Raw genomic sequence first — 25,535 nt, 5'->3', positions numbered from 1 at the left:
AAAACTGACCAGTTGAAGCACAGAACTAGCTGGAAACTCTGGGCATATAGAGGAGCAGGCCACACAGTTCTTCTAGGGCCATTTACAAGCCACAAGGCCCCATTCAGGCACTGTTGTAAGCCAACCACAGAGAACATTTCCACCAGTATACAGCATCCTTTCCCACAGGGGGCGACGCTTGCAGCCACTCTGTGACAGCTCAAATCCGTGTACTGACTGGCATATTGAGGGCCACGCCTGGAAAATAGGTATGACCTTTCTCCCATTCCGAGCTAAAGAACCACAACATGCTCAGGCTCTTATAAATGCATTAGCTGTTTTTTTTTTTCCTTCTCCTTCTACTGGCTTTGGGGAAAAATCAAAAGCAAACTCCCTACCCAAATGAAAACTAGTGTCCTTTAAAATACTGACAAGGATTCAGGCACACTCCGGTGATTAAAGAGATCGTATTTCTGCTTATTTGTAGAATGGCAAAGAAAACATCTGTTGAGACTTCACTGTACAAGGTAGAAAACAATGGATGCTGGCCAAGGCCTGAAAGGTTTTTCCCATTCTGAATCACACAGGAGACCAGCACACAAAGACAGACAAACATTCTCAGGGTTTTATTTCAATAACTCGATACCTTTTTTGGTCTGAACATTTTACAGCAGGGAGAAAATGCACATCTATTTCGGAGAGAGAAGACTTCAGAAACTTTAAAAACATCCCTGTTAAGGTACTATCCAATCAAGCTTTAGTTCAATAGCAGCTTAAAGAGAAAGAAGAGAAAGGAAAGAAATTGTCTTCAAATACCTTCCGTCATTGGACAGCTCACCGTTGTCCTTCAGCCACGTGACAGTGGGGGTTAAGGTGTGATCGTGTTTCACTTTGCATTCAAAGGACACTGTGCTCCCTCTTTGCACAACTGCATATTCGGGCTGTTTAATGATCCTTGTTGGATCTGAAATTTAAAGTTATCGTTATCCACTGCCAAAGCTAGAGAATTTGCTCAAAGTCACATAATCCTTGAAGAAATTTCGTCACCTCTGCCTTACCTTTGATTTCTAGGTGAACTTCATTCTTGGCCATTCCTAACTTATTCCTTGCAACACATGTGTAAGTTCCCGTACTGTCCTTCTGGGCCACAGGAATTTCCAAAGTTCCATTTTCATGTAAAACATAAATATCTTCACGAAGAGCACTACCTTTAGCTCCTTTAAACCTTTATTACAGAAATGATCACAATGAGAAAAAAAAACACATCATAATCTGAAGTCAGACATAAAATGCCACGTTCAAGGCCAACACAGCAGGATCTGCACTATACTATCGAGTTCAGAGACATCCGGATCTGCACAAGTCTACTGCGTGATTATAAGTCAATGAGGCCATGATAAAGACAGGATGTGGAACTGGAGCATTCAATGCTAAATGGTGCTTGAAGAATTAGGCTGACAATACAAAACACTTAAATGGTAATTTTCATTATGAAAGATTCATAATTTAATAAACACATGATTACCTATTCTACCTCTAATAAGTGATAAAATAGGCAAAAGGAAGACTGCTCTTTTTGACATGTTCCCCCTACTGTGATGTATTTGTAACTCCGTCTGCAGGTTACAATTCTAAAGAGATTTTGATTTCAAGGTTACAAGGTTGTACTTTTGAAAGACTGGATAGGAAAATGTTCAGGGAAGAAAAAGAATAAAGCCTGTCTGTAAAGCCTGTATACACGCAGCTTCCTCGTTGGTGTCAGACAGGAGAAGTAAGGATGGATGAAAGGGGGTGAGGCAAAGTCCACGGGGCTAAGCGTTACCCTGGACCTGCGCTAGGAAATCATCTGCACAGAATCCCTGTTTCTCTTCTCTGCAGGTAAGTGGAGCCTGGGGAGCCTGTCTGTTATTCCTGCACCTGACTTGAACCCGACACTAGCAGGTGGAGCCCAGCACGGTGTCTGGCAACTGATGGATGGTCAATAAATGAATGTTCCAATTTTCTTTCACTCATTCTTTCTAAGCTGCTGCCTATCCTCGCCTTGTCTCTCCCATGCTATAGTAAGCAAGCCAGGAGCACGAACAGGGTCCATATCAGGAGTGGTACAGCAAAGGGGACGGTCTAAAGTCGGGAGGGAAAGGACACAGGACAGCTTGGCTCGATCCACGTTGGGAAGCTCAGGTGGAAGAGGCATACTAACAAGGAACACTGGTAATAACAAACTCTGTTTGGGGTGTAGAACCTCTCCCCCACCCCAACTGACATTTTATTATCAAGGAATGTCCCCCCCCAGTCCCTCCAGCCACCATTCATGAAATCCCAGGTGATGTCCATGGCACTGTGAAATACAGCAATCTTAAATGTTCTCAAAAATATTTACATATAGCTCTGTGGTTGACAAAGTGTGCTGCCAAATAGACTATGGATGTGATTTTTTAGCACAGAGCAAGTACTTAATAATATTGGTAAATGAATTTAATAATTAATAATATGATGGGTTCTGCACTGCCTTTTTTCCTATCTGTTCTCTGATTAAAACCTGACATCCCGGGAGATTTGAAGGCTTTAGCAAATTAAATATTAAAAGCAAATAGGGCCATTACTTACCACTCAATAGTAGGTAGTGGAGACCCAAAGAAGGCACAGTCTAGTAAAGCAGGCCTGTTTGCAATGACCTGGTAGAGTGTGTTTGCCGATGTAAGGATCCGTGGTGGCTCAGCTAAAAACATTTGAAAAAGGTAAAGGAAATATTAAAATAAAATAAACATTTAGGCCCACTGTGCATTTTATCTTAAAGCCATGAGAGGTTATGGTAAAGCACAACCAATACGTCTCCCTTCTTATGCCCTCTATCAGGAATGACACTAACTGTCACTCAAGGTGGAAAAATACAAGTTTTCTCCCTCTGTCTCACATCCCATATCTTAGGCGTAATATTTTCATAATTGATTTATTTGCCTATATCTCCTATTACACTGTAAGCCCCTCATGGGCAGGGAATGGGGTTACTCAGTGTTTTTCTCCAGAAACTAGCACAGTATCTGACACAAAAATAATGGCCAAGTACATTTTTGTTGAATGAGTGGCCCACCATAACCCCAAGGCTATAATGGGTTGGGTAGGTGGGAGTGCTGGGGAACACACAAGCAGGCAGAAAAAAGCAGAATGCTGATAACTAAAAAGAGGACCGGAAACCAAAACCACCTCCTTAATATCCACCAGGATCTTAACCCCTCAGCTCCTCCAGTGATTTCCTCACCTTCATTTCAAGCAGGAAGGAAAACTACCAAGTACTGGTTGGTCCTTGACTTTAATTTTGAAAGGCAGTCTACTATGCTTAGAGAGTTGAAATATGATTCCCTGGAACCGTGAAAACAATTCTCACATAAATTTTTAACAAATTTTGTATTTTGGAAGTTTTGTCCAATACGAGAAAAATAATGTTCACATAACCCTACCATTGAAGAATATGATTATGTCATAGTTTTCTAAACATATTATTATGAATTAATAAATAAGTGTGCATCTGTGTCTCGGATAAAGGTGAAACATTATGATTAATGATTTATTTCCAAAAAATCAGAATCATGACATTGTTATTCAGCTTGTCAGTTTCTAAGGCTGGAATAGCGGTAACATGCAGTCACTAACAGCAGGCCAATGCTATTTTTCTCTTGAGTGGGTTGACACTGAGTCGAACCATCTGTGAATGAAGCAGCCTGCAATGAAGAATTTGCCATTATAAAAATGGTGTTTTGGAAGAACATTAAGACCAGACTGCAACACTCTTTAGGGCAAGGTTTGTACCTGATCTGTCCTCATATATCCCTGATGGCTCCAAGTACTGCCCACTGCACACACTAGATATATTTTTGCTGAATGAATGGAAAACAACACCCGTCATTAATTCAACTTGCCGTGTCTTTAATAAAGAGGGAGCTTACCCAGCACATTTACAAATGCGTTTGCCAATAAATATCCATATTCGTTAGAGGCATTGCACTGATATACCGCGCTTGATCTTTCTTGAACATTTGAAAAAATAATGGTATCGCCATCTATTTTTCTGCTGGGGTCATCAGGGGCAACTGTTTGGGTGTAAAAATAAAAAGTATATATTTATTCCTCTTTGCATAAAAGATACACATTAAACTTGTGAAGCGTGAGGTCCACATTCTATAGTGAGCAGAACAGAAATACAGGCTGATCTAGGTATACGCAGTAAGAGGAAACCAAGAACCCAGCAGAAACCAGAATGTTTCTTCCTCAGAATTTCATCACCACTTGTCAGCAGGGGTGTATGCTGCATATTCTTTTCGTCTTAGGTGGATCAAATCTGTAAAGACTGAATTTTTTTAATGAGAGATGAAGGGGAAAAAAAGCACAAGTTAGGTGAAAAGTGCAATACAAACTCAGGAGAACATTGCCTTGTTCACAAAGAAACTGTGGTTATTTATGAGGAGGAAGGTTAATGATCCAGAGGATAATTTGATAGCAAAAGCTATTCAAAAAATATAGAAACCCTCTAGCTCATCCAAACCTCTGTCTTTTAAGAGCCTCTTATTGAAATAAATAAATAAACAAACAAATAAGGATGTAAATAAATATAGGGCCAATAATCAAATGTGAAAATATTTATTTTCCTGCTTTGGAAATTCTGAGGCTGATGTAGAAATAACTTGAGTAAAATTTCTCTTCAAGGTAGTATTTTCAGCTAAATCTCTCAAGGACTTAAAAAAATGTTAGGACCAGGATTGATCCTTACTGAAGTGGGATGGAACTGGCTGGGTAACAGAACAGGTGGGAATTTAGTCCAGGGTACGCCCAACGGTTTGGAAGTGCTGTGCTCGGAGACAAATTCCCTCTGCGAATGCTCCACCTTAGGCTGCGACCTTACATTGCTCTCAAAGTGCACTGCAAGGGGTAGCGCTAGCTGTCTCAGCGTGCTGTCCAAAATCAAACCTGCACAACAGCACCCTTTCTCTTAACTTCTCTGCAACCAGAACTACTTAAGGAGGCATTAGTTTCATTTCAAATACCATTTTTTCTCTTTGATGACAGCAAAAGGATGTGCATCGAAGACATATTTTTCACTGCATGTGGACTCCTTTATCACTTTAGAATCTCAAATATTTGGTTCATCTGTGGTTTATTAACTCACTTAAATAAAAACAAACCAAACTAGAGTTATCCATCCTTGTTCTCATATACATATTCAAAGTATTGTACTTACTCACTCTATATGAGTTTTCAACTACTGCTGTCACAAGTTACTACAAACTCAGTGGCTTAAAATTACAAATTTACTATCATGCAGTTCTGTGTGCAGCCGTTCAACACTCCGAAAACCACCAATAGCTAATGTATGAAATCGTCTTAGGTACTCCCGCTCGTTCAACCAGTGATCGGGGTGTGCCAACATACTTTGATCAGCTTCTTAGCTCATAACTGCTGTTTATGACTCTAATAATTTCAAAATTGCCTTAAGCAACATGTTCTTCCAATCAGAAGACAAATATAAATTCTAATTCCTTTAAGAGGGTATGGAGTTCATCAATAAAAGAAGGCAGAGGACAGAAACGTCACAGTGGCCGAGGCTGTGGCAGGCAACCAGGCACTCTGAGAACACAGTCTATGTCAGGACAGCCCATGTTCCTGTCCTGTACCCCAAGTCTCACATCACAGGGTCCTTTCTGACCCACCTGCTCCCAGTAATGTCCATCCAGCGGCATTTCTGGAGTCTCCTCCTCTGTCAGTTATTCTTAGCACTTTTGGACCCAGCACTTGGGCCGAGTGCTGAGTGGTGGGACTCCTCAGGGGACTCTCACTGCCCACTGCACTGTCCACTCTGACTGCACCTCTGTGGACACGCCAGGCACTGGAGCTCCAGGAGTGCATTTTAGACAGTGAGGAGGCCCAGGTGGAGCTCTGGGCCGAATCTCTCTGGATGGGTGGCAGACCAGGTGAGACGAGCTCCTCACGTTCCTTGAGTATATCGAGCTCTTAAAAGTCACACGACCGTGTGTTGTTTACTGGGCACAGAGCTGGAATTTTGCAAGATGAAAAAGTTCTGGAGATCTGTTTCACAATAATGTGAATATACTTAACACTGCTGAACTTAAAATGGTTAAGATGGTAAATTTTATGTTACGTGTTTTTTAACCACAATAAAAAAAAGTTACATCGCCATGAAAAAGGCAGACCAGCTCAATCAACAACGCTGATAGGACAGTCTTCCCCCAGTGGGGATGCATCCATCACAACATAAACTGTTCTTAAAAGGCTTTTATGTAGCCCATGTTGCACTTTTCTTTGCTATCAACTCTTTTCAGTCATCTGCCTTATTTCTGCTAAATGGAGCAGTCTTCAAATATTTATTTTTGGTAAGATATTTTGGAATAAAATAAACCCTTTAGGTAAGAGTAGTGAAGAAAATCTCTCTCCATGGGGTTTGGGCTACCTCTTCGTAAGCACTTACTAAAGAAAGACAAACCAACCCAGAACTGTCACAGTGATATATGGCGGTTCGGCTGGGAGTTGGACAAAGAAGGAAATCGCTGGCACAGAGATATTTGACCTTTGGAATCTGTGTACTGGCTACTGGGTGGGAGTAACTCTCCAGCATCTGAAGCCCAATTATCCAAAGGAATAATAATTAATTCTGGGAATAACCAACTTCATTTCCTATAAATGAACACTGGAGAAAGAAATTTAAGGTCATAGAATCACCACATACAACTTAAAGTCCCAAAGGAGAGGTTCAGAAGTGGGGTGCTACCCTTCCAACAATACTTTCTTTTATTCTAACTCCCCTGACATGGCTGGCCAAAACTATAAAGGCTTCCAGCATTTGGATAATGAGAATAATAATAATTAGTGCCACGTTACATGTATAGAGTACTATTAATTTTTAAAATATTTTTATATCTATTGCATAGTATTATTTTAAAAGGAACGTTGTGAACTAGATTAACTAGATAGTATACGCATTTTGGAGATGAGAAACTAGAGACTGGAGCACATAATGGTTTGTTTAACACGAGATTAATGCTCAGATTTTCTGAGTTAGTCTACTCTATAAACATCATCTGACATCTGAACATTTGGGCATAATGTAGAATAAATCTCTGGGTGTGAGAGACGAGTTTGTGTTTTTATCTACTTCTTCCATCCCCTTTAAGGGGATGCGAACTGAGCCTTTTACTTTTGAGAAAACGAAGAAGGATGATACACCAGTGGAATCTTGGGAATATCCTGGACCATGCCTCCATTCCCCTGGCTGCTTATGATGTGTTACTGGCTTCAATCTCTTCCTCCAACGTCAGCAGAACATCTAACTGTGGCAGGAGGAGGTCTTCTCTCCATTCTCATTCCCTTCCTTCCTTTCCCTTCTCATCTCTTAGAGAAAAGGGAACTTTCAGCCTAATAACGGTGAGATCTTATATATGCTCCATATGGAATAAGCTGAGAGATCTACCACAATTCACATGGGGGACAATTAAAGATCGACAAGAGTTAGGCTCTCCTACTGCCTGCTAGGACAGGGACGGGGATCACAGTGTCCGTGGCCTTGGCCATTTTCTTTCTGGTCCTGGGTTCTACTTCCACACCCTCCCAGACACCACAGGTCACAGAATAAAACCAAAGTTCTCTTTTGGCACCAGCTCTCTGCAGCTGTGTTATTCTTCCTGACTTCTGTAGATTGTTTTAAAAATATTTTAGGTGGTTTTGGGCAAATTCCATATTTAATACAGTCTGGTTTTTGCTTCAAGGAAAGTTTAAAGTACCCTGGCCAGTCCTGGCGGGACAGAGTTTTGGAAGACATTGAGATGAGGCTCACACATCTTTTGAATGAATTCTTCTGGTTTTGTAAAACAGTAGGTTCCAGTGCTAAAATCACAGTCACAAATCAACAACACTGAATTTTGCAAACAGAACCCAAATCTTAGCCCTCCTTCTCCCTGATCCTGCTTCTTCTTTTATACTATTTACATGCTCCTGGCAGCCAGAGCCTGCAGGGGTTGGGGGAGAGAGTGTCAATGTCTTTGGGTTATCGCCCACAAGCCAGGCGCGGGGAGGCTGTGTATCTGGTACTATGGTCCCCTGAGAGTGTCTCTGTTGTGCAGCACCTGGTGGGGATGCTGCACAGCTCCCTGCATGATGCTGCTGCAGAGGCACAGCTGTTCCCTGCCCCTTAGCCTCAGAAGCTGGTCCATCCAAGGTTTCTGCAGCCTCTTAGGTAGAACGTGTTGTGGGCAAGCCAGCTTGTGATCCCAGCCTACTTCTGGGGCTTCCTTGAGGTCCCATTGAAGGTTAGGCATCCTCACCATGCCAGTCTCATGCCACCGTATGCTGCAGCAGGTTCTACACTCTCCGCCCTCCTGCCTCCATGCCCCATCCTTGCTGGATGCCGCTGCAGCGTGCACAACTCAGCAAGGTGCAGATGAGAAACAAGCCCCATCCCCTTGTTTCCAGAATGGTCTCCAAATCTCAAAGGAAATTCTGTTTGGGGCCTCCAAATTCATGGGGAAACTATCAAGCAGGGTAGAAAGGGGAGAGGCATAAAGCTCCTCAAACTTCTACCAATTTTTTGACAATTTTCGTCCTCATTTACTCCTTATGTTGGATCAGGGGAGGTCAGCACAAGGTGGGGGCATGTAGGGTTCACTTTGAACTTAGCTGTTTATAACTTAGTGTCTAGCCAAGAGACCACTCAGCAGAAGCTGTAGATGGACCAGCCGCTGAGGGCGGGGGCAGGAACAGTGGTGTCCCTGTAGGAGCATCATTCAGAGAGCTAAGAGGGTTCCTGCCAGGTTCCTCAAGTTCATCACCTTTGAGTTATGAGATTCCAAACAGTAATCCGTGCATGTTTAGCTTGGCCGCCAGATGTGGAGAAAGACACCTATCTGGGACACTTCACCTCACCTTGGTATAAATATCTGGCACCTGCTGCCGGAGCCACAGGGCAGCTTTGCTGACACGCCGCATGCTGTTTCTCTCCTCGCTTGTCCACCAGAGTGCCGGCTCTGAGGCACGCCAGAGGTGGAGGGACCCTGGATCTGTAGGCACTGCAGAGTTCTGATCCTATCTTTGCTCAGCCTCCTCTTTGCCTTCCAGTGGCGACTTAACGAATACTTTGGGGATGGAAGAAATCAACTGACCTGGAACCTCATTTGAGAGATTTTGTTCTAAACTCTTTCTGCTCTGGACCTAATCAGATGATTTGGGGTTACAGCAGAAGGGCCCCACTTTTATCCTGGGACCACGGCCCTACGTGCCCCCCACAAGCAGGCCTTTTGCGTTTGATCCTCCCCCCAAATATTTCATTTAAGGGGAGTGTCTATAAGCACATTTGCAAAGTTCTTAATACAACTGGAGGTACCAGGTTCCCAGAGGCCTGCCTATGCCAGGTTTGGAAGGACGACAAGCTGGGAGAATCAGGAGAAAAGATCAGCTTCATTAATTAATCTCCTCTTGTTTCTGTGTCACTGACCCACCCACGTCTCAATTTTCCCTGCTTATAAATGCATTCGGGCTGCCGAGCTCGAGGAGTTATCTTTTCAACCTTCCTGGCTCCCTGGCTCCCTGGTTCTCCCACTGAGTGGCTAGAAGGATGGCCCCTCCCACTTGTCAGTGTCACTGCGGCCAGACCTCAGACGCACATTTAACCTTCCACAAATGGGCACAGAACCTCGGAGCTGCTGAGCACGCTCCATCCTTTACTGCCATTCTATATGCATTTCTAAGAAAATCAGATCTTGTACCATAAAACTTCTTTTTCGGTTCTGGCTTTCTTCCACGTTTTCTCTCAGTTTTCACTCATACGCATCTGAGAGTGCCAACAGCTTCCCAATGCACAACCACAAAGTACTCTCTGCAGTTCCTCCTGGTCCTGATCATGCTTAAAATTGGGAGTAGAAACATCCAAAACCCATTTGCTGGCCTCTTTAGACTCTGTTTACCCCCAGGAACAGATTTCCTTTTACAGTAAACACAGGCTGTCTGTTTCGGAGTGTCTGATAACTACTGTGTTGTATGACACAAACTCCTAATAAGTATTTATGAAACAGGGTGCTCTTATCAGTCTAGACCCATAGTTGTGAGACCCTAATGGTGAGAAATGGGGAACTGACCATTTAAAGTCTGCCAGCAGTTTTCAGATCCATCTTAGGGTGAAGACTATTTCAAGAGAGCCAGTTTCATGGACCTTTTGGTTATATAAAAGTAGAACCAATTTTTGATTCTGGCATGGAGGCAATGAGGAGCCAAGATGCTCTACATATTAAGCCTGAAGGCTGTCTTTATTGTGAGTGAAGAATATCTTTGCAGGGGCTGGCCTCGTGGTGCAGTGGTTAAGTTCGCACGTTCCGCTTCTCGGCGGCCCGGGGTTCGCTGGTTCAGATCCCAGGTGTGGACACGGCACCGCTTGCCAAAGGGCATGCTGTGGTAGGCGTCCCATGTACAAAGTAGAGGAAGATGGGCATGGATGTTAGCTCAGGGCCAGGCTTCCTCAGCAAAAAGAGGAGGATTGGCAGTAGTTAGCTCAGGGCTAACCTTCCTCAAAAAAAAAAAAAAAGAATATCTTTGCAGATTATCGTGCTACTGACTGGGAGGGTGAACCTAAGGCTGGGTTTTAAACAGAAACTGATTTTCTCTCTGTCTGGGTCTATGAGAAGGTCTCAACTCCAAGAAGGGGACAATTTTCAAAGATTCCCCTGTGGGCAGCAGCTGGTGGCGGGTCGAGAAAAAGGAGAGCTGGTGGGCTCTTTGTGGATGGCCATGCCTTAAGAAGGGGGCACAGAAGTGCAATATTCCTTTTAAGTTTTCCTTCATTTATTTTTTTTACTATAATTCCCTTCTATTATCTCCAAGCCTTTACCCAAGCTTTGCAAAACTGGTCTCGGCTGTGACTTAGAAGACGAATGGAAGGGGCTGTGATCCCAGTTTGGGGGACTGTTTTGGGCAGCACAGTGGAAGTGCAGAGAGGCTGGCTGAGAGAAAGAGCCAGGAGTGGTCCAGGGGAGGTGGCTGAAGAGGTGACACACAGCAGCCAGGACGGTGCACGTATTGGTCAAGGAGAATCTCAGCTATACTCAGTGACGGAAAACGGGTCAAAGATTGAGTGACCTGCCTATGACCGGGGTCAGAGGATCTGCTCTTCTTTGGGTATTAAATGGGACAGTGACCTCTGAAGACTGGGGACCTTGCGAACATCTGGGCTCCACTTAGGAATGGAAACCACTATGGCTGTGTTTCCTGTTCTTGTCATATCCCCTGGCTCTATCCCTAGCCTCCTCACCCATCTGCTCTGATTCCTACAAGGTTTCCACAAACCACCTGATGTTTTGAACAAAGAAGATAATCTGAACTTTTCAGTGATGTTTATTTCTGACCCTGTCATTCTTCCTATGATCCATGTAAAAAACAGAGGAAATATTGCCAAGTCCCAATAAACACATACCGTTGTATTAACAGCATAAACTGTTCAGTCATCACAAATATCTAAAGGTAACAGGATGAAAATCTAAAGGTAGTTTGGTGCCTCTGTTTAACTTACATATGGCTTCTTTCCTTAATCCATTACTTTATCACCATTCCTTCCCTCTTGAGATGTAAATGCTCTGAAAATATATTCCAACTGGAGCCAATCAAGGAAACTTACTTTCTATTGGGACTCCATTCGATAACCAGCTAATTCTGGGTTTGGGGTTGCCATTAGCTCTGCAGATCAGGGTGCCATCCTCTCCTGGGGACAGCACGAGATTTTGAGGTGCCATGATCCAGTATGGGGCCGCTTTATTGAGGAAAGAAAAGAAAAACACAAAAGTTTGAATCCAAGAAGTATTCTGGCAAATTTAGTATATTGAATGATTTTAATAATAAAAATAAGTATTTTGCCAAGCATTTGTTAGTTTCATCTTTTTAGAGTGAACAGATGTATAAGTGATGCTTCAAAGAACAATTCAGATTTTCAAAAGAATGTTTAAAGAGACTCACTGACACCGTGTATTATTTCCAGACTCTTTTGATGCAAATATCATTGTCTCATTTGACATCGAATTCATCAGACATCAAAGAGGTGACATTTATCTAAGGTTGTAGAACAACTTACAGGTACAGAAAGGGCTAAGAAACATGAATTTAAATTCTGATCCCTGTAGAATACATACAATTATAAAATTAGGGAGTAATTCAAAAAAACTCTGCATTTTTGAAAAGTTGCAAAGTTAGTATAGAGTGTTCCCATAAGTCCTTCACTCAGCTTTCTCCTTTCTCTGAGATGTTAACATCTTACATAAGCATGATACAGTTATCAAAAGAGGAAATTAACATTGGTACAATACCATTAACTAAACTGCACACTTTATTAGGATTTCCCCAGTTTTTCCACTAATGTCTTATTTCTGTCCCAGGACCCTGTTCTGGATACCACATTGTGTTTACTTGTCACATCTCCTTACTCAGTTTCCCCCAATCTGACAGCCTTTGGGTCTTTTCTTGTGTTTCATGACCTTGAGACTTTTAAACAGTACTGAGAAGTTATTTTGTAGAATGTCTTTCCACTTAGGTTTGTCTGACGCTTTCTCACGATTAGACTGAGGTTTTGAGTATGGACCCTTCTGATTGCATCCTATCAGGCAGGAAGTGATCTGGACATGACTTACTCCTGGTTATGTTAACCTCGATCACTTGGTTAAGGTGATGTCTGCCAGGTTTCTCCACTGGAAAGTTACCATTTTCCCACTTTGCATACTCCACAAATTAGAAGTGAGTCACTGAGACCTGCCCGCACTCAAGAGTATGGAAGTTAAGCTTGATTTATAGACATATGTTAAAATTGCCTCAGTGATTAAATTTTTTTTTTTTTGGGTGGTGGGAGAAGAAATACTTTGAAGCTGTGCAAATATCCTGGTTCTCCTTCAAGTTCCATCTACTAATTTTAGCATTCATCACCTGCTTTCGCCTGCAGCAGTTCTAACTGTGGGATTCTAATGGTGATTTTCTATTACCCTCATTCTGTCTACATTTATTAATTGGAATTCTTCTCTAAGAAAGATTCCAGGGAGCAAATTTCTAACCTGATTTAGATGCACTATCAATAGCAACGAGAAGAGATTCAAGGTACCATGAATGTTGATGCAAATTTCCATTTATTATTATTGAAGAATGTAATCAAAGGCATATTTAATTGAAGATTTAGAGCCTCACATGAAGGCAAGAGCAATGCATTTTAACCAAGGATATACCTTTAACTGTGACAGAAATGGTATGATGGATGGCTCCTAAAGCATTTTTCGCTATACACTGATAATTTCCAGAGTCTGCTTCTGAAACCTGAATGATCTGCAGAGTTTTCTTAAAGTTCCTATAAAATGTCCGATTGATTGGCAGTGTTCCATCTTCTTTTATCCAGTAAATAATTGGGGTAGGCCTGATAAGACAAATAAATAATGGTGTTATAAAAAAAGAATTTCACCTAACCGTTTTGGAGGGTGAATTTTCATGCAAGTTTGTAACAAAGTCTTTATATAAATATCATGATAAATATATAGATATTTTAACTAGCATCACGGTTTTATGACTAATGCTCAAAACCTTATATTTAAGTCTGTAAGCTACCATTTTCACATAAGCAGAACCATACTAATTATGGCGCACCATAAACTTTGACTTCAATGTTGCACTGAGAATGTTAGCGACAGTTCCTTTACTGAAAGGATCTAATTATTTTCCTCAAAGTCTGATCAATGAGGCACCCTTGGAAAATTTTACATGAAGGTACTCTGTCAATCAGAAGAATTACCACGAAATTAATGATATCAAGTTATCATTTTTTATCAGCTCAAGTTAAAAATGTACAGAGAAAGAGCCGATATAATATTTGTGCCCATTTCCACACATTTCTATATCAAATGGAAGAACTTTTCTACTTTATAACAGGCTATCTGATGATGTGAATGCAGTAATTAGAGGAAAAGCACTGTTTTCTTAATTTCATTATCAGTGGTATTTAAAAATGTTATACCAGTTGGTAAGAACAGACCAAACTCATATATTAGGCACACCATTTCTCACTTGTGTTTCCGATTAAATCATGAAATATAGAGCAAGACGAAAGCCAGAAGACGGGCTTAGAGTTAAAAGCTCTTCTTCAATGCCCCAGCCCTGTCCCTAAATTTCTCTCTGATCTTGGATCCTCGACCTCTTTGGGCCTCAGTTTCCTTAGTTGCTGGAAGGGGGATAATAATGTTTGACTTGATCTAGTCACTTTAGAAGGTTTTCATGAGGGTAAAATAAAAAAACCACTCAACATGAATATTTACTAAGCACTGAAATATAGACCAGACACTGAGTTGTGTGCTGGGAAGATAAAGACGAAAAAAGAATGGTCCGTGCCCTCAGGAAGATACAATATTTGTCATTAGAAACGCATGCGGGATTAATTAAATATTTGTGGAATTGTTTTTGGCTTGTTTGGTTGAATAAAAATAATCGAATATATATATTTGATGAAACAGCTTCTAGAATAACACATGCTATGAATATGAAAAGGTAGAAGATGTGAAATCATTCTGAAAAGTTGAAGATATTATACACATATGGAATCTGATAGCATATTACGATGTTTCCTTATGGTCAGATTAATCTGCATCTCATATGATCTGAAGGTGAGAGGGTCATGGGGCTGGAAATATAAAACCACAGCTCAACTAAGCCACAAATTGTTGTTGAGGCCTATGACGCCACTGAGCAGTTGTTAAGAATGAGAAATATTTTGATTCCACGAGTCTTATGCTTACTGGTTTGTAAGTCATAGAGCCCCGATTTCAGTTTTACAACATCCCAAAGTTTCAAAAATTCTTTTGGAAGTTTTACGTAATTTCCAAATATTGACCATATTTTAGTTTTTTAGGTAATATATCATTTGTGGGAAGGGCAATCACTAAATTGTGAGAATTGCTGCCTCTACTCCCAAAAGGTTGGAGGTGGGTAGATGAAACCACTTTCTAACACACTGAAAATTACAAGAGTTTTATTTTTTGTTTTTCACTTCTGGTGGGAAAGATATATATTTAAAATATCTGTAAAGGGGGTTTTGCTACTTTTCATTTACTAGGGGAACTGAATGGTGCATGCTGTGATTTCCTGACATGACCAGCAGAGGCCTCCATGCGTCTCCCGCAGTAAAGTTATTCCTGGAGGCAAATTCTGGGAAGAAATGTGAGACTACTGAGTTACCAGGTCAAGAACAACACAGATCACAACATGTGGTCACAACATGTTTCCGAGATTCCATTCAATGTTTTCAGCAAATGTGCCCATACCAACAGTACTTGCTCTGTGCCAGGCACAAGACGGGCTCTGTAGAAGCTTGCCTCAAATGTGTCCCCAACAGAAGCATTGTTCTTGTATCTGAGCCAAGGCCTTCCTGCAACTCCTGTCAAGGGCACATGGGTTCTGGGGGTAGCATCAGTTTTGAGGCATCAGATGAGATATTTGCAAAGAAGTTGGGCTTGTGACTTGCCAACAGGAAGTAGTAGAAGTAACGGTGTGCCAATTTCGAGGCTAGGCTAGGAGAATAATTGCTAGAGGGATGTGAGAAAATCATGGCCAAGAGCTCCATTGCCCTGCTAACAGCCAGGAGATCCTCAGAATTGCGAACCCATAGCTGAGCCACCCCGCAGGTGCAAGAGCAGGCTGAATTGAAATTAGCTGGATCTAGTCTGCTACAGCACAACCACCATGCAGACCTGTAGACAAATGGTCAATGGTAAACGGCTATAGTTTTTAGGCCACTAAGTTTTGAGGTGGTTTGTTATATAACAGCAGCAAAATAATACAGCCTAGTTATAATCATAGCAACTGTAAGGTGATTAGTGATACTCATTTCAGGAGGAACACTATTACATTAACAAAATAATTTAACAATATGAGATTCATATGGTCTATTTTGGAAACAATGAATTAGTATAAGCCAAATGACTCTTCCTATGACACTAATGCCTCTCTACCAATCTACTTTGTTTTCATAAGAAATGTCCACCGAGACAGAAAGTGTTAACTTACAGTCCTTCTGCAATGCACTCGAGTGAAAGAACGTTTCCTCTTAATTCTTCTTTGCTGCTTGCATTGCCTTCTGGAGTTAAAAATGTTGGTGGCCTCTCTCTACTTGATTTAGCTGTAAACAGGAAAATCAATATGCAGTACGAGTTATGAATATGTATTTCTAGAAACAGTTCACTGTCTAAAAATCTAATCCATTTTCAAAACCATTTAACATTGATCGTGAAATTTGTTAAACCACACACACACACACACACACACACACACACACACTCTCTCTCTGCCTTACAAATAGCCATCGCTCACTCACTTAGCTAGAAATAAAAATAATTTTGGTTGTATAAGCACTAATAGGAAGGACTATTTTCCTTTTGTACGTTTCCTTAATTTGGGTTAGGTTTTTATGAACTTTTGGCTGGTTGGCAAATTTTCAAAATGCAGGCATAGTGAAGAAAATCATGTTATTCAACTATCTATCCCTTAAGATTAGTGCTGGGGTTAAGGAGAAAAGGAACTGTCATCTTCTGGAAGATGGTAGGTTTTTCTGAAAGGAATGACTGTGGAAGGAGCATTTGGTTTACACCAGGGACAACATTATAGTCAATTCCACTGACTAATCATGGAGCTAAACCTGTGGTGGATATCTAACAAGACCCCCCAAACTGCCAGGTTTATGGAAAACCAAACCAAACCAGAGAGTTACTGATGGAGGTCTGCAAATTGTGTGCCACAGATTGAGAAATGGTGGAGTTCAATACACTGAAATTGGTTTCCGCAATGGACAAACCAAGAGGACTCAACTTAGAGCTCTCAGGGAGATTTCCACAGGCCACTTTCTTTTATATGGAGACCTTGCCTAAATGCGGCCTTATGCTCTGATGGCCTCTCAGAAGAACTTAAAGCAGAAATCATACCATCTTAAGGTGCTACGGCCCTTAATAGTTTCCAGCACTTTAATGTACTCTCTATTTGATGCTTACAAAAACTGAAGGAAAAGGTAATATATGAATTATTCTCATTTCTAAAAAAAAAAAAAACAAAAACAGAGAAGGTATTACTTGAGAGATCTAAGAGTTTTTCTAAGATTTTAGAGATGGTGGAGGAGACCTTACCGTGCTGAAATCACTTTGGGAATGCTATTGAGGCCATACTTTTCGGGAGTATATTAAAATAAGATAAAATAAAGTAAGGAAGGAATTGTGGTATATCTACTATGGCCATGGACAGTACCGTAATCTCTTCTACTTCATTATCTCAAGGGGAAAACATTAATAGAGTAGAAATTCTGCCTTCTAGATTATTAAGAGGACCCATATCCAGAACCCATAATGTTCATTGATAGACTATACACTTGAGAGCCACTTTCCCTTAAAAAGAAACCAAATGCTTTTCTTTTTAAGAGAACGAAGTTAAATGCTCTATTTTTAAAAGGATTATTTCCACTGAAGATAGTGACTTGGTTTTAAACAAAACTAAGAGAAACACGTTGCTAATTTTATGACATTGATAATGTCACATGAAAACAGATGGGAAACGTCATGATTTACTATCAAAATCCACTTAACGTTAGTGGCTAAAGGTTCCTAAGACTTTGATGGATTAGTGTTCTAGCAGGTTAGTAAACCCTGCCAACTCTTATTTAGTTCATGAGGAAAGTTCATGAGGAACAAGACAAAAAATGAAAATTACAATTCTGAACGTACATGAAAGATTTTTTCCAAATCACGAGAAGTGGTTCTTTACATGAAAACAGTTATAATAATTTTCACTACTATACATACAACATGGAAGATGTTTTAGTGACATGTTTTAAAGCTTATGGTTAAATTCTGCCAGAAACATACATTTATTTCTAGTGATACTAAACACGCAACTAGGAATTTCATAAAGCAATAAGGTTAAATAGGCATGGAGGTGAAGTTAGTGAACTAAATTCTACAATGAAGGAGAGTATAGCAGTTACAATCACCATAACTCACCACCATAAAACTCAGTGTCACTCAAATTAGCAGCTATAGTGTCATTCAATTCATCCACTGAAATAAACAGAATATTATGAAGAATGCACAAAAGGAGGGGAGAAGGTATCGTAAAAATAAAGTATTGGGCAACAAAAGCAAACGAATGCAGCTATGCTGACCAAGGGCCATCCCTACTAAGTAAAAACAGTACTTCACATTATACGTGATTAGCTCATTGATTCGCTCAGCCACCCCCAATCAGTAATACGTGAATATATATTGGAAGCTGCAGGACTGCCAATTAAAGGCATCATGGGGCATAAAGCACACCCAAATGCTCAGAACACTAAGTAGCTTCAGAAAGTTGTCATGGAAACAATAATGGTAATAACAGCAAAAAATATAAACTATAGTATTTAGGATATGCATGCTCTTTATAACACATATTCCAACACTTCAGTGACTATTCACAGATAGTTTCCTGATCAATGAACCTGTTTATTTCAAAGTCAGCAATACTTAATAGTTAATATATCTTGTGCATTTGTAAACATCCTGGAAAGACAGATTCAGGAAGCTGAACTCTTACCTGAAATCACTTTCACAGAAATGGGTTGCTTCTGCTGTATGGTTTGAGTGTGATTAAACCTGGCATAACAGATATAGTCTTCACGGGTATCCTCTGGGAGAACATTGGAAAAATAAAGGTCTCCATTGAGTCCCTGGGAAACCCTCTCACTTTGTGGAAGTCTTTGAAAGGCTAGAGAAAGGCAGAGAGATATCCAGGTCATTCCATCATAAAGTAGCCACTTTCCAAACTAGCAAGATAAATCCATCTGCTAATAGTTCTGTGAACTTCACTTGAATATATTTTCCTCTATAAATCTCTTTGAGTAAAAGCAAATAACTGTAAAAACAAAAAAAAAAAACCCCGAAAAACGAAATGAAACATAAAACTCTAATTGTACCTGCTTGACCCTAATTTCTCTGGAGTGGGGGCAGAGGTGAGGTCAGAGTTGTATAGTGAAGTGTTTTAAAAGCCAAATGTGAACTGAAAAACGTTTGACAAAAGAATTTGTGTGACCTTTCCCACTATTTAAATCAGTCTCTAGTTGTTAAACACATATACATGCGTATCTTAGAAAATGCAGTAAGGAAGCTCGTGCGGATGTTAACTTGGGTTGCATGTACACATATGTGGTCAGACATGAAACACAGTGAGAGAACTCAACTGTGAGTGAGGCCCTGTGCAAGGTGTTGGGCATGCCAGGGTCCCTGTCCTGAGTCCCTGATCTAATTGAGGAATCAGGCAGCAAACGAGCAATTAACAAAAGGCTTCGATGATCACACTATTTAACACTGCAGACACACTCTTCGAGGCTCTCACACCCAGCCTTCCCTCACTTCTACCTTTTCTTTTCTGAATTACTTATCACCTTCTAACATACAATGTATTTCCCTTGTCACAGGTATGACTTATTGCCTGTCTCCCTGCACTAGAATTTAAGACAGACACCATCATCCGCTTTGTCCACTGTTGTAGCACTGAAACCACATCTGGTCCTTAACAAGCGCTCTGTAATTAAAGGAATAACTGTGGGCACTCTGACTTCCGGTTTCATGTTTAACTAGTTACTTCCCCTCCGGGCCAGTTAAGGAACTGTCCAGCCTCAGGCACAGAGGGAAGATTTCTAAGCAGCTGAAGGACTCAGGGAGGTGGGACCACTGATGTAAGCGTGAATTTATACTTGGCTGGCTCACACTCAGCATGAAGCTTCTGACTCTGCACAGAGCCTCAGCTGTGTGACTTAGTCAGCTCTGAAGGGAGAGAGCGAGGAAAAATTGCACATCCCCGTTGCCTCGGGCCACGTGTTGTCTCCCGGAGGATTTCTCCAGTCTGAGTCAACCCGTTGTTCCTCACGCAGCAGGTGCCCTATCTAACATTTCAGGGAATGTAAAATTATGGTTAGAAGCTTGCCACTGCCTTGGGCAGGAAAAGGCAGGGAAATGTGGAATCAGTGCTTGAAGGAACACTGGTTAGCCATGTTAACCAAGTTCTTAGTCAAGAAAGGTGTTTGGTTGGTGGTTGTAAATTCCTGATTTTAAACCATTAATCCCTAGGGAAAGGGTTGTTTTAAAAATAATGCAGAAAAATAACATACATTTATTTAATGAATACAAAGAGTTAAAGATAAGCATACAATTATTCTCTTCCATTTCTCCTGCTGTATTTCATTATTGGCCAATGTTGGTAGATCAAATTAAAGGGAATGGGGCTTTATGAGGATGGTGGCACTTTGCCCATTGAGTTCCTTTGCATTACATTAAAAAAAAAAGCATGTAGATAGGAACAACTTGATAATATCATCTTGCAAAAAGAATGCTAGACAGATTGGAACTTTTTCTCATATTCCAGATGCAATTTCATTTGAAAGGTCTAGATGCTTTGCCAACAGCCTAAAATGTATGAAAAGGACATAGCCAGCAATGCAATATGGAAAAAAAATTATGTTACATATTCAGATGATTCTGAGACTTTACATGCATATATCTCTTTATTAGGTAGAAAGGTCATCATTTCTAAATAAGAACCAAGGACCAAATGTTGGGCCTCATGTTGGCAGTGACACTTGGATACTGCTATTCTCGACACCATACACCACTTATTTACTTTTGATTTGCTACTTATTCGTTCAAAATCTGTAAAAAAACTGTTATGTAATAATAGGAAAAATATGCTTGCTCACTCATTCCTTTATATATCTATTTTCCACTTCTTGGTGATACTTTCTCTGAGCGCTTTCACATAAGAAGAGTCAAAAATGGAAATTAAATGTTAGAGGTAAATTTTATCTTTAGTAATGTGTACAGCCTGTGATTTCAGAGGAAATCATGTCACCAAGAATATAACGTATTCCCCACAAATATTTTGCAGTCATTCTCACAATTCCACCTAAATGACTCGTGTCGAGGTCAGCAGCGGTCTCCCTGATGTCAAGTTCAGCAGTCATTTCTCATTCAGATCGGAAGTTATCTGATGGATCAGCAGCATTTGAAACAGTTGATTGTTCTGTCTTCTAGACACTCTGTCTGCACTTCGTTCCGGGGACACCACTCTCTTTGTTCCCTTCTTACCTCAGTGACTGCTCCTTCTCGTCTGCTTTGCTGGTTTCCCCCTCGGTTCCGGGCCCCTGGAGGGCTCCTGGCCTCAGGCCCCCTGCTCTTCATCACCTGCACGCCCTCCTTTAGCTCCCTCATCAGCCCCTGGCTCTAAGGAGCACCTGTGCGCAAACATTTAGACGTTGCTGACCCCTGTCGCTCTGACTCCCCCTGCTGGGCATCTCCATACGGATGTCTTACACACCTCACATCCCAAACCCCGGTTCCCTGCTCTCCAAGCAGAACTCCGTGCTGCCTCTAAGGTCACGTGCCAACCTATCAGCACAGGAGGTTATAGAGGGCGGGAGAGGCAGAGCAACAGACGGCGCCCTCGAGGACAGGGACGGGTAGGAGGGACCAATGCCACACTGCCTAACAGATGACTTCATGTCTCTGTGCCTCAGTTTCCTCATCTAAAAAGTGGAAAGAATAATGAGACATACCTCATAGCGTTGTTGTAAAGAACTAATGAGATAACCCACATAAAGTCCTTACCAAAGGCACTTAGTAAAGGCCCGATAAATATTTGCTGTTGTTGGGGATAAAAAGCCAAAAACTGACTGAAAAAACATAGCACATCCAAAACAGCTTGATCTCCTCCCTTCTATGGGCTTCTGCTGTTTCAGGAAATGGCAAGTCCATTTTACCAGTTGTTCAGTCTTAACTTTGTAGTTATCTCTGACTCCTCTCTCTCACGCCCCAAACTCGACCCCAATAAATCCTGAAGGATCCACCTTCAAAATTAATGCAGCATCTGACCATTTCTTACCCACCACCTGAGTCCAGGTCCCCATCCACTCTCGCCTGGATGACAGCAGTGGCCTCCCAACAGCTCTGCCGCCTCTCCCTCTGGTCCTCTCTGTTCTCCACATGTGAACTGAAGTGACGTGACCGCTACTGGTTTCCCGTAGGGTCACTCCTTCAGTGTCTCCCTACTTCATTCAGAGCAAAAGCCAAGCCCTTTGCATTGAGCCCCTGGACTTTCCCATCCCTCTTCCCCTTGGCTCACTCAGTCTGGCCACACTGGCCTCCCCGTTGCTTTTAACACACACCAGGGATGCTCCTGCCTTACAGGCCAGCACCCGTTTTCCCTTTCCACCCAGATATTTAGGGGCCTGCTTTGCTCTCTCATTCCTGTAAGTCTCTGCTTAAAAGTCTGCTTACTTTTCTTCATAGCACTTAATGCCAACTGACACATGTTTTAAATGCATTTATTCTCTGCTTCCTTCTTTGCCCCCATCTATTTCCACCACACTGAATATAAGCCCAGGGAAAGCAGGACATTCGTTCGGTTTATTTAGAGTGGTGTCTGGTACATAGTAGGTGCTCAATAAAATCGAGTGCGCAAAGGCAATGACATGCGGTTTATTTCAATGAGCATTTACTTTCCTGAGCATCTCTAAATCATTTTATAAACATTTTATGAGGTAAGGATTTATGGTGACAGCAAATAATCATAAGACCCTTGAGTACAGAAAGTTCATGTTTTTAACACTTACAATTATCCATCCAGAATATTATAGGTGGCGGCAATCCGATTGGAGGACTGCAGGGAAGCACCAAAGCCTGGCCATTTCGAAGCGTTATTGGTTCAAGTTTTTCTTTGGTCCACAGTGGAGACCCTAAGAAATAAAATAATAACTCCTACGATATCTGCGCATCGAAAATTTAAAAAGCACTAGAAAGAAAGAGAAACGAAACTTTTGGGGAAATAATAACTCAGAATTTATGCACATTAAGATAACAAGAAGATAATTTCTAAACACAGTGTCAAAGTAAAAAAAAATGACAATTTTTATTCATTGCCATTAATAGTATAAATTCTGAGTCAGTGATTCCATGTCTAAGAATTTATATTAAATAAATCATTAAGAAGATACATAATTTTGCTACAATCATGCTCTTCTCAAAAGAATGGAAAACACTGAAATATCAAAACATTTGTTAAATAAGTAATTGTACACCTACACCTTTGAATATCATATGGTATTATAAATATATTTATTTATAAGATTGATATGAGAATACACGATATGTAGATGTTAGAAAAGGTTACAAAATAGTACTTTAGAATGAGCTCATTTTAAACACATTCATACATATCAGCCTATAAAAAATGAAAAGAACAGTAATTATTTCCTTGAATGCAAGGATTCATGAGTAATTTTTAAATTTTGTTGTTTTATTTGTAGTTAATTTTTTCCATACTGAACATGTATTACACATGTAATAAAAAAAGTTTTTTTAAATGACCAGAACTGCAAATGGTCACTGCTCTTGGGTACTGACCAGTGCAAAAAGAGCCACAATAATATCAGGGTAGTGAGGTCACTCTATTTCCAGTGAAATTTTGAAACAAAAATGTTTAAAGAAATAACATTTAGACCTCAATTATCCATTTCATACTGAATTTATTTCCATCTGGCTGGAGGAAGTCTGCTCTTACATAAGATACATGAGAAATTAATAATTAGATCAATTCGGGGAAGAAACACTTTTCTTATCCCTGGTCTTTTACTCTGGACTTGTATAAAAGATGGATTGGGTTGGCAAAGCATTAGGCTGAGGAACTTAGGGTAAAGTGGAAGGAGCAGTAATTTTCAAGCAAAACAAGGTCAGAGTATTGGAATCAATGCCACTGCTTTCTTGTAATAGTATCTGGATGATGTAATAGATGCTGAGTCTTGGAATCATACTTTAAAAAGGGGCCCGTTTGATGGACAAGTCCCACTTACTAGATGGACGAACAACAATGTTATTAGAAATGGCAGCTCCGCGTTCGTTCCTGGCTGTACACTGATAGACTCCTTCATAGGTCTCCGCTTTCCCTTCGCTCATGATGTTGATTGTAAGGGTTCCTGAGCCAGGCTTCATGGTGACGAGAGGGTCTTTATCTATGTCAAAATGAGTCCCATTTCGGGTCCAGGAGAAGCTGCCCCACACGTAAAGGATTAAGCTTGTTAACCGTCCAGAAAAACAGGATTACTTACTCTTTAACAAATTCCTTGCAGTTTTATGGGTTTCTAGGAATAATTATTAGATTTTAGTATTCAGTTAAAGAGCAATAGGCTCCATACCTAAAATGTTTCATTGAATCACGACTTAGAAAAAAGTGCTGACCATACATTTTAAGAAACGTGTCTTCATTAGAACTAGCCGAAATTGAACTCAATAAAGAAATGATGCACACAAATTGCCTGTCATTTTTCAAAGAAAATACAGGAAGCAGGTCTTGGAGGCACCCTCTCTTCGAGCTTTATTAGCATTTTTATTGTAAACGCCATTGTTCGTAGAGTTGATAACCTGTCTATAAAAATTTGCTCTGGGCTGAAATGTGACAAGAAAGGCCTTCACAAGTACTAATATACATGTGTGTTTAAAAGTGATCAGACCAGTTTCAAGTTACCAAAATGCAAACTGTACATTGAGAGGAGGGGAAGAAATACGAATTCAGTGGGTGTTTTAAATGTTGGTTATTAAAAGTGGTAATTCCATACAAAATATATTTGGAGAATTTTTAATTCCAGAGATGATATTGTAAATTCCTTAGGAAGTATTTCAATTTGTCAATCGAAATTCTTCTTTCTCAGTTTTTATTTATATAAAAGATTGCCTTACATAAAAGCCACAGAGCTCATGTAATTCAATACTTCATAACTAGTCACAAATCAACAATGGCCACGCTCCTACAAAGGCACGACTCTCTCCAGTGCACTATGCCTTCCAGGCTCACCTGGATTTCCCTTCCCACTGCTTATCCTATTTGTAGCAGTGGCTGTCACAGCTGCTAGAGCGGGAGGTGGTGGCGGTGCATGCTACTGGCATATAGTAGGTAGAAGCCAGGGATGCTGCTAAACATTCTACAATGCACAGGACAGCCCCCAGCCCCACAACGAAATACTACCTGGCCCAAAATATCAATAGTGCTGAGGTGGAGAAATGCTGCCTTACAGAGAGTTACAGGCGGTATTAAACAGGTGTGAAACTGAAACTGTGTGACGTCACATTAGGCTTGAGCGCCAGAGGGTTTCTAATTATACGCTAGAATACATTGTTTTGAAGCAAACCTTTGATGGAAGCGTTTGATATACTTAAGTGTTTAGTACCAGCTAATTTTTTTCAGGTGCCAGTCTGTGATAGTTTGTTAAGACTGGTAACAGACAAACTCAGAAATAAAATATTAAGAGACTTTCACTCCTTTATTACATAAAAACCCACATTATACCTAATAATAATAATCAAGCTCTCCATAGCTCCCACCTATCATTGGACAAGTAACAAATCATCCACTAATTAGCTGTGGTAGCTCGGGTAAGTTACCTCGCATTGTTGGGCATCAGATGCTCATCTATAAAATATATTGGTTGAACC

At 40.7% G+C, this 25,535-nt stretch overlaps 1 protein-coding gene across 27 annotated transcripts in view; it reads right to left on the bottom strand.

Moving 5' to 3' along the window:
• The window catches only part of NRCAM (neuronal cell adhesion molecule), a 252,691-nt gene that overhangs the window by 38,763 nt on the left and 188,393 nt on the right, over positions 1-25,535 (bottom strand). For 21 of the 27 annotated variants that reach the window (XM_070504877.1, XM_044770200.2, XM_044770256.2 and 18 more), the window contains 11 exons: positions 23,900-24,096; positions 22,664-22,786; positions 18,595-18,765; positions 18,024-18,080; positions 16,048-16,159; positions 13,227-13,411; positions 11,642-11,773; positions 3,924-4,067; positions 2,587-2,698; positions 1,038-1,204; positions 796-943 (listed from right to left, as the gene is read on the bottom strand). In XM_070504877.1, coding sequence (XP_070360978.1) covers positions 796-943; positions 1,038-1,204; positions 2,587-2,698; positions 3,924-4,067; positions 11,642-11,773; positions 13,227-13,411; positions 16,048-16,159; positions 18,024-18,080; positions 18,595-18,765; positions 22,664-22,786; positions 23,900-24,096 — 1,548 coding nt within the window. The remainder of the gene's footprint in view (positions 1-795; positions 944-1,037; positions 1,205-2,586; positions 2,699-3,923; positions 4,068-11,641; positions 11,774-13,226; positions 13,412-16,047; positions 16,160-18,023; positions 18,081-18,594; positions 18,766-22,663; positions 22,787-23,899; positions 24,097-25,535) is intronic. The other 6 variants (XM_044770275.2, XM_044770309.2, XM_044770284.2 and 3 more) reach the window with 1 other exon arrangement.

Source organism: Equus asinus, chromosome 1, assembly GCF_041296235.1.
Source record: "Equus asinus isolate D_3611 breed Donkey chromosome 1, EquAss-T2T_v2, whole genome shotgun sequence".
NCBI classification, from domain to species: Eukaryota; Metazoa; Chordata; class Mammalia; order Perissodactyla; family Equidae; genus Equus; species Equus asinus.
The sequence above is the reverse complement of the archived record's forward strand: the minus strand, read 5'-3'. Positions and strand labels throughout refer to the sequence as shown.